This window comes from Solanum stenotomum, unplaced genomic scaffold (assembly GCF_019186545.1).
Source record: "Solanum stenotomum isolate F172 unplaced genomic scaffold, ASM1918654v1 scaffold30590, whole genome shotgun sequence".
NCBI classification, from domain to species: Eukaryota; Viridiplantae; Streptophyta; class Magnoliopsida; order Solanales; family Solanaceae; genus Solanum; species Solanum stenotomum.
In genome coordinates, this window is record NW_026031044.1 from 1 (window position 1) to 10,078 (window position 10,078).

The 10,078-nt window shown below is 32.4% G+C and overlaps 1 protein-coding gene across 1 annotated transcript; it reads right to left on the reverse strand.

Moving 5' to 3' along the window:
- Positions 1-6,201: 6,201 nt before the first annotated feature.
- Positions 6,202-9,861, reverse strand: LOC125851918 (probable aldo-keto reductase 2). Its single transcript, XM_049531664.1, has 5 exons — positions 9,576-9,861; positions 8,935-9,131; positions 8,162-8,334; positions 7,980-8,082; positions 6,202-6,826 (listed from the first exon to the last, which is right to left on the reverse strand). The coding sequence occupies exons 1-5, from the start codon at positions 9,829-9,831 to the stop codon at positions 6,491-6,493; spliced, it is 1,065 nt and encodes a 354-aa protein (XP_049387621.1). The 5' UTR covers positions 9,832-9,861; the 3' UTR covers positions 6,202-6,490.
- Positions 9,862-10,078: the final 217 nt, after the last annotated feature.

A 10,078-nucleotide genomic window follows, 5' to 3' on the forward strand; every position in this document is an offset into this window, starting at 1 on the left:
TTAGATTCGTAAGACTTCAACATGGCTTGAATGACAACTATAAATATTCGAGGTGTTACATCTTTACCCCTTTAGGACATTCGTCAGCGAATGAAGATAATACCACAAAAAAAAGGCTAGAAATTTTTTCGAAGTTTTGAAAATCTCCTTTATATTTTGGAATATCATAAACCTAGAGCTCAGTCAAATCTCACCCATGTGCCTCTTAGAGAAATATTAGCATATGAACAAGAAAATGATCAACTTAAATCTCCTCGATTAGAATGCAACACATAGCACAATTAAATAGTGAAACTTACCTCTATTCATTTACTCAAATAGGTGTGCATGAAATGGCATGTAATATACAAATAAGGATGTTGCATAAAATTCATGATATATAAATAAGTGAATACGAAAAATGCATAATCATGTGAATTAGTGAGTCTTAAAAGAATTAAGGACTTTAACCTATGCATATGTGGGCCTTGTAGGCATATGATGTAAATTTAGCTAAAAAAACATGTTAGTTATATATAAATAAGTTATGAACTACACAACAATACACGCACTAGGCAAGTCGCGAAAATAAATTATTGTCTTAAATTTAACGTGCGACCTTGTATTAGGGGAGATGTGAAACTGCTTCAGACATAAGCTCTTAGACTTTAAATCTTATAGCGTACAAATAACTTAAGCTTGACATACGAGCATGTGTTCAATAATATTTAAACATATAAAGTTATAAATCTATATTTTTTTTACATCTTAAACATTTAACACATACACAATAGACTAAAAATTATAAAACAGATAACATTTAAACAAACAAGTTAGAAAATGTTTGACATATAGTTATGAAATTTTCAAGATGTATAGTTTACATATAATGATCTTTGTTATGTTATCCTTATAATATAAGGTGATTTATTAACATAAGAACAAATAGATGATATATACTTTTTTAGTATGGGAGAAGTTGATTCTAATATATAGGCACACGCCATATAATCAAATATTTTTGAGAGACAAAAATATATGGGCAAATAAGTTTAGGACCATATAACATATGTGCTAATAATTAAGAATATAGCATATACTCACATTTTCTGTGACGCTCATAGAGTATAAGCCAATGATTCGGATAAAATAAATTTTATGAATAAATGGTCTATGAATAACATTTAGGTAGATAATCCAGAAAGAGTACCTAACATGTAATTACTAGGATTTATACAACAGGTGACATATTATCATATGGACTGTAGCTTTGGAAAAAATATGATAAATCATACATCATTTTTGTGGTGAAACTTTGATGCGCTAATTATATAAAAACTTTGAAAACGTATAATTATCTGTAAAAAATATTTCTCATGTGTCAATACATTTATGAAACATATAACATGTAAGCACATTATTTATAAAATAAATGGCATGTAACCAAATTTTTATAAATTTTAAACTATATAGGTGTCCTATGAGCAAATATTTTTTTTAAACGACTACGACATGCAAACACAATATGTGACATGTGGACATATGATTTATAGCGTGTATGCATACAATCATGTAAATGAATTTTCTCTAAAACAAGTATATATAAAAAAAAATAATCCATGGATTGTGTAATTAGGTAAGTCTTTATCTTACGAAGCATATAACATATAAATAACTAAGTTCAAAGAAAGGGAGCTCCATAACTCTATTGTTGTTGATTCTAATTCTTGAAAATACTCACCTGGTCTCCTTGAATCTTACTATGTTCAAGTGATGATGGATCTCATGATAGCTCTTGATGAAATATCACTCTCTAAGAAAACATATGATAACAAAGGAACTAGTACACAATGGGGGTATTGAAAAACTATTGATGAAAGTAAACATCCTCTTCCTCCTCATTTTAATAATCTTCCTCCCAATATTTATCCTCCATTTTTTCATATTCTTTGATGTGCTTGTGTGTGTCTCATACTCATGATATCACATGCTTTTGATTTAGGGCTCTAAGGGCTTAATCTGGTACATGTGTGCTAATTTTGTTTCTCGTTGAAGATCTTGATTATGTGTGTGTAACATGACTAATATCCTCATATTAACTTACCTTATTGTTAGCAGAAGTGTACTAGAAAGTGTTGTCCAAGTGGCCATGAGTTAAAATGATATTGCACATATTGTATGTTCATCGAGTTCTTTCATGGTTGGTTTTTAATGATGCCAAAAGGGGGAAGTTAAATGATGTGGGTCAGGGACATATTGTATATTGTTTGTGATCATCAAAAAGGAGGAAATTGATGGGAACAAGAGAACATGATATTTGTAGTTTTGATGATTGACAAAGTGTTTTGATGTTTGATAAAGTAAACTACGATGCATTGCTAGGGAATAATAGAACATGATGTTTGTAGTTTTGATGATTGACAAAGTAAATTATGATGCGTTGTTTATCATCGTCAAAAAGGGGAAAATTATTGAGAAGTAGGAGAATAGTTTTGATGATTGATAAAGTGAACCTAGTTCACTACTTAATGTCTTATGTGTACTCTATCAGGTGAACCAGGTCCTCAGATGTGAATGCGGACAGCCTGTACAGATATGGAAGATTGCGGGAAAGAAGGAAACTAATAAAGTTTATAAATAAATGAGCAAAAAAAGGAAATAAGGAAATTGCTGAAACGAAGGAGCAAAGAAATAAAGGGAAAAAAAAGGAAAGAAATAAGAGTACAATTAAAGTCCATGGAGGAGTCAAAATTTCCTTATAGGATAAAACTTCTTTTAAGAAAGGAAATTAGTCAAAGGTTCCTTATAGGAGGAAACTCCTTTTAAGAGGACAAGTCCTACTCGAAGTAAGAGTCCTAGTCCATTATATACTAGGGCATGAAAAATTTCTAGTATATACATTACTAGAAAAATTCGAATTACATGGAGATTTTTTTGGGAATTTTGAATCAAAATATGCAAGTATTGAAGTTTGTTACGGATTTTCCTGCCAATCAAAATCTATTGGACATAAGCTCGTAGGTAATTATTACCAAGTAATTTTTGGTAAAAATTGTGAGACTCGAAGGGATTATTTATTATATTTTGCCCTTTCATTTTTCTTTATATTTTGTTTTTCCTTGATCTTTTTTTTTTCTCTATATTTAATATGTTTTCCTTCCCAATTTATTTATTTAATTAATATAATAGTGCACCTATTTGTTTTCTCCATGTTTAATTTGTTTTCCTCCCCAATTTAATTAGTTTAATAGTGTGCTAACTACAGAACCACACCCCTAATTTAGTTACTAGAAGACCGCCATATTAGATACTAATCTAGGAGGAAGCCTTATATGGCCAAACTTTTTGTCTTTATCCACCGATGTGGTATAGACTACAGAAGTAGTGATTCACAAAAATCACATTTTATTGTCCAATTTTCCTTCAACAAATCAATATGTAAAGATAATACTCCCTCCGTTTCAAAAAGAGTGGTCTGGTTTGACTTGGCACAGAGTTTAAGAAATTAAAAAACTTTTGAATCTTGTGGTCCTAAATTAAAGTTATGTCAAATGTATAAAATTGCACTTAATCTTGTGGTCTTAAACATGTCACGTGGAAAGCAAAAAGTAAAATATTACCAAAAAAGGAAAGATATCATTATTTTTGAAACTGACTAAAAAGGAAAGCAGATCATTCTTTGTGAAACGGATGGAGTAATATTTATTCTCTATTTCTAATATGTCTAAAACAAAGTATTTCATCCATTTCAACTTACATTCTTTTTAATATACGTAAATAAAGTATTTTCTTCGTCTCATGTGGCATCTTGAGATCCAAACATATTTTTCTTTGATCGTATTTTCTTCATTTATCTTTTTAAAATATTTGAATAAATTATTATTATTATTATTTATGGTACTTTTACGTAGTTTTCAAATATGTAAATTTTATTTCAAAATATTTAAAGTTTTTTTATGCTTACGATCAAAATAAAATTTTATATATATATATATTCAAAAATATCTTTCATTTAATAAAGCTTTATCTGTCGTACAAGACAATTAAACTTTATGCTAATAGCAAACATAAATAAAATATCCTCTTCTAAAAACATATACTTAATTACTCAATAATACACAATTTAATGAAATGTAGTAAACCATATTTCAAAATTATAGCTGAGTTTTATTTAAATTAGTCGATAATTCAATGAATAATGAAAATTCAAACAATGAGTGTTTTTTTCTTTCAAGAAGAAAATTGTGAATATAATTATGAGAATTATATGTTTTAAATAATAAAGAAAATGAAACTAAGACATTTATTATTATGAATCTAATAACACATTAAACATCTGTTAAAAAAAATTAATGGTATATGATAATTGGTAAAATTGTTTCACCAATTTTAACCCCATTAATTAAAAGAGTGTTTTCAATTAAAGCAATCCCCAGCTAATCCGCATACCGCAGTGACAAGACTTTGAGTAATTCCTTCGGTATGTAATTTTTGTGTAAAATCTCATTAAATAAATTCATATCTAAATTCATAGAACCAAACTCTCAAGTAATTCTCTATCTTAAAAAATTTAATTTTTTAATATCTCCAACTAAATCCATAGGTAGTCTTACTTGGGGATTCTTCTGCCAAATAATAAAGGAATTTATTTTTGTTCATTTACTTGTGGATTTACCTACGAAAATATTACGTGCAAATTAATTTCCCCAGCTAATTCTCCAAGTAATATTTTTGCGCCAAATTTACGTGCGGATTTTCTTTGAAAAAAAATTTCGCAGGTAAAATATTATATAACTTAGGAATTTTATAATTTTGCATGTAAATTAGTAGGAAATTCCTGCGGATAGCATATCTAGGAAAAATTCCCAAGTAATTCACAGTTTTCTTGTAGTGATATATGACATGAAGACCATTGAAAGCCGCACCTATTGCATATTCATTAAATCATCATCTTGAGAGCAATAGTCATTGGAGCAAAACTTTAAGACTTCGTCATAGCAACACTGGAATCGGGTTCATGAGTTGTGTTCGAGTCTGTACTATTGAATATTGAAGTTTGATTAATTAAAGACTAGGGTTTATTAGTCTTTCTTGAGTTGTTCTAGGTTTATTATTGAGTTGTAATAATTCCTAGATTGAAGAACAAGAAGCGGGTTTGTCTTCTTGAAGAGTAGTTTGTGAAGTTTGTTGTAACAAGAAGCGAGTTTGACTTCTTGAAAAGTGAGTTTGTGAGAATTGTATCAAGAAGTGAGTTTGACTTCTTGAAGAGTAGAGAAAATGTTTGTAGTTAATCGTTGAACAGTTTGAGTGAGTTGTTGAGGTGAGGAACTAGAGGTAGTCCCTTTGATTATTGAATTGTAATCTAAAGTTGCTCTTTGAGGTTAGTGGAGGTTGCTGAAAATCCTACAAGTTGTAGGTCGTGATTTTTTTATTCTCTTGAGCAAGAAAGTTTTCCATGATAAATTAAATCATGTTATTTACTTTGTCTTCTAATACGACTCGAGGAACTAGGTTCCTAAAAATAACTGTTGGTGCATAGTTTCTTTCGATTGGTATCAGCCGCTCCATCAACATCTCAGGAAGGCGCTTTTCTAACTAGGTCACCCCTCTTCAACGGGCAATACTATGGATAGTGGAAGAACAGGATGATGGATTATATTATCATGATTTGTGAAATGTAGTTCTTGATGGGCCAACCATTCCCCCAAAACTTGGCAAAGATAGGAAGACGTTGATTCCAAAGGAAAACTTGAATTAGATGCTAATGATAAAATTATTGTTCAAAATAACGTCAAGGCAAAAAGAGATTCTAATGTTTTGAGTTGGTCCAGATGAGTATAATAGAATTTCATCCTGCTCCACTACCTAATAGATTTGGGACAGTCTGCAGACAGCCCACGAAGGTACTAGACAGGATAAAAAAGAGTGGGTGCAATTCTTTATTAGCTAATTGTTGCAGCCATGCTCATGCTCATGCTCAAGTATATTGTGCACCTAGAGTTGAAATCCCTGTCCTTTTTCTGTATGTTTTAGATGGTCAGATGGTCTTCCACTGTGATTTCTTGTTGCCTTTGTTATGCCCCTCTATTATTTTACCTGTCAAAACATTGCTTCTTGTTTTGTTTTTTGTAATATAGTAGTTGTTTCCCTTCATTTTACACCTTTATAAGGTGAATTGAAGCATGAGTATTCTTGAATGAAAGCTGTTTTGATAGCTTAGTACTAAATAATTTAGGAGCAATCCAAAACATACGTCTCGCTTCATAAATAAGTATGAGTACATTACAAAAGTCAGTACTAAATAATTTAGGAGCAATCCATAACATACATCTCGCTTCATAAATAAGTACAAGTACATTACAAAAGTCATCTATGTTGTTCGGACTCTTCAAAAATATTACCATGTTTTTCCATAGTGCATTTTTGGAAGATCCGACATAGGTGCAACAATATCTTCGGAGAGTTTGAGCATCATAAGAAGCCAAATAGATATCACTTGTCAAACCCCTATTCAGCTTTCTAGGGAGGACAATGGCGGTGTCTCTGAATTTATCCAAGTTGACGACATGTATACATGTCTCTCACCTTTGACAACATCACCAGAGGTATACGATTCGAGTTCTTTCATGTCTTCCACTGTCAATTTTACAGATAAGGCTCCTACGTTTTCGTTGAAGTTTTCAATCTTCGTAGTGCCTGGTATAGGGCATACATCATCTCCTTGGTGAAGAATCCATGCCAATGCTAATTGTGAAGGAGTGCATCCTTTCCTTGCAGCCATTAGATTGATTTTCTCAAATACTTGCTTGTTATGCTCAAAATTCTCTGGCTTGAACCTAGGGAAATTCTACAAAGCAAACCAGCAAAATAATAAATTAATGTTGCAGTTGAAATACAAAGATACATTCATGCAACCACTACACTAGCTATATATTTCACGGACCAAAAAGGTTGTGCCAAAATGTTTATCTTGATAGATTGTGCGTTAAATCAGTCACCAGATGCATCGATGAAAGGGTGAGTTGGAAGTTTAGGATAATTTTTCCTGAACTTGGAATAACAACTGCAATTATAACTATGCCTCAATCACAAATAAGTTGGAATCGACTACATGAAGGTTTGACTTCTCCACCTAAGTTTAACTCACGTTATCATCATATCAGATAAAATAAAAGCAAAATATAAGTTAAATATATAAAACAATATTAGAAGTTCTTAAAAAAAGACTAAATCCTACTCTCCACGGCTTAGATATCACCTATATATGGTTCTTTATCTAAGTATGCATTTATCCTTAGAAATTTGTAAGTATTTCAAGATTCTACCTCGTCTCCTTTTCAACACCTCCACTCGCCATAGTTTCACACCTACAAACTGGTGCATCTGTAGGTCGACACAAGACATGTCAAACCATCTCAAGCGCACTTCTCTTATTTCATTCTCAATGCTACTTGCACTTCTAGCGACTATGGATCATGTTTAATTTTATTTAATATTTATATGATCACATACCCATCTTAGCAGTTGGTCAAATTACTGCATGCTTGGTAAAACCATATCACTTTATGCTTAGTTAGTGTCAGGCAGTTGGATTCAAAGACATCAGCATGTCCATAAACCAGTAGAATTTCCAAATTACAAGAAGGCGTACTATAAGGACTAATATATTTCATTAAGCTATTCCTAGAGAAGCTGTCAATAGAAATGTCCTTACTATTATTCTGCATTTTATGTATCCAGCACAGGTCATGATCATCAATCACCATAGTTAAAAGGGGGTCTGAGGAAAAGGCATTTTATGAGCATGATTTGGCAAAGGCTTTACCTTACAGAGCATTTTGAGAATCTCTGTAAAATATCAATGCACAAAGAGATAACAAGATACTAAATTCAAATGCAACTAAAAACATCAAGTTGATGCTCGCTGCAAATTTGCAGCTTACATGTCTATAAAACAGAAAACACAAAAGCAGTCAAAGTTTTGATTTATGTCGTCTAACCTTGCGAAAGTCACCATCAGGCAAGCTTTCAATCAACTTTGCCCCTGCTGAGAAGAATCCTCGTCCAAGAGGACTATAAGGTACAATCCCTATGCCAAGTTCTCTGAAAATGACAAGTATCAGAACAAACACTCATTTGCTAGTAATTCAACGCAAGGGGGTTGACCTAAGATATGTGTCACCTGCAAGTAGGAACTACTTCTTCCTCCAGATCTCTAGTCCACAAAGACCATTCCATCTGAACTGCTGTTATTGGATGAACAGCATGGGCCCTTCTGATTGTTGATGCACAAGCCTCTGATAGACCTATGTATTTTATTTTACCCTCTTCAACGAGTTTCTTCAGTTCTCCCATCTTACAACAGTATTATGCAAGCAGTATTAGAACATATATACCACAATTTTGTAAACATAGTAATGATACTGCAGACTCCGCAGTTGTGAGTCACATAGACCTTCAGACAATTGCATAAATCACAGGATCTGAATGGCAAGACAAAAACCTAATTGCGAGAAACTATTTAATGAAACGACGTCATTTATTAACTAGGTATGATGGAATTCACAAATGTTGGGACAACCTGTTGTCTCGAAAATTCATTTCCAATTATAAGTATTTTAGAAATAACTTGTTATGAAAGTGTTTATCACAAATTGAAGAAGTTCGTAGAATGACAAATCAATAAAATCGTAAAACAAAGAGAAGCAAAAATGGAAGAGTAGCATAGACTTAACAAGGTGTGTCGCATAAAACATGGACTGATATACCAATCAAACCAAGTACAAGTAGTACTTTTGGAAAACAACTTGGGAAAAAATTGACTCTATAGGCTATGATCAATGAAATAGGATTTACCTGATTAGACACGCAAATCATATAACGCAACTACTTCTTAAAACTTAAGAGTGATGAAGTACACTACAAAAATAGAAATTTGGAGCAAAGATGTCAAACCGTGACTTCAATTGGCAACTGAGTATCGATGCGATGAACATAATACAGATCAATGCAGTCGATATCCAGTCTCTTCAAGCTGGCCTCACAACAAGCCCTTACATATGCAGGTTCACCACAAATGCCCCTATTTCCATCTTCAAAACGTATACCAAACTTGGTAGCTATTTGTACTTTCTCTCTTATTCCTTTAATAGCCAACATAAAATCAGGTAGTTTAACATGAACGTATATCTATAAAACTCAGGTAGAAAATGTAAAGCATAGATCTACGAGGATACAGATCGACTCTCTGGAAGATTTATCAGTTTGAGATACTCCAAGTTTTATGTAAATCAAGTACAGAGAAGAACCGGCCATGGTATCAGATGAAAAAGTACAACTTCAATTCATATTAAGCATAAACAATTCTAACCCATATGATAAAACATTGAAAAATCGACAACTCTCAACAAGCTAGTGCAGGAAGAGGTAAATAACGAAAGATTATATGTTATTGAAATCTTTTTCACTCTTCGATGACTAATTCTAAACATATAAGATTGAAACACTACAGGATCAGACAGGTACAACAAAGTAAGAAGGAAGTACAAGTAATTCATGCAGCACTTTGCAATAACTTGTTTTAAAAAGGATCTTCACCTTGCCAATGAGGATTTCATTAGTAAGAGGCCCATAGACATCAGAAGTATCGAGTAAGGTATAGACATCAGAAGTATCGAGTAAGGTCACTCCAGTATCAATAGCGTGATGAAGTAGCTTGATCATTTCGGGCTCGGGCTTCGGCGGGCCGTAGTTACCGGACATACTCATACAGCCCAGCCCGACCCTGGAAACTTCTAGACCTTGTGAACCTAGCTTTATCCTCGGTACGTCGAACGGCGTCGTTCCTTCCATTTTCTCCGGCGGTCTGAATTTTCTGAAATACTGAGCAGCTTGTGGTGTATATAACTAAAAAAAAGTTTGATTGGGAAATTAAATGAAATTGCATTACAAGTTCACTAAGTCTTAGGGAAGTTATACTTACATTCCTGAAGTTCTGTTTCTGTCAATTTTCCATTATAAGTTTTAATATTTTATTGATTGAGCCCATTATGTGTTTTGTGTTTTCATTAATTACCCATTCATTTTTACCCTCGTTTTG

What these genes read in the sequence shown, in the direction of transcription:
- LOC125851918 (XM_049531664.1), bottom strand. Translation starts at nt 9,831, where the DNA reads ATGGAAGGAACGACGCCGTTCGACGTACCGAGGATAAAGCTAGGTTCA. An exon ending in GAAGTAGTTCCTACTTGCAG is followed by an intron (nt 8,083 to 8,161) that starts GTGACACATATC and finishes TGTCATTTTCAG; the next exon opens with AGAACTTGGCATAGGGATTG. An exon ending in CTGATGGTGACTTTCGCAAG is followed by an intron (nt 6,827 to 7,979) that starts GTTAGACGACAT and finishes TTTGCTTTGTAG; the next exon opens with AATTTCCCTAGGTTCAAGCC.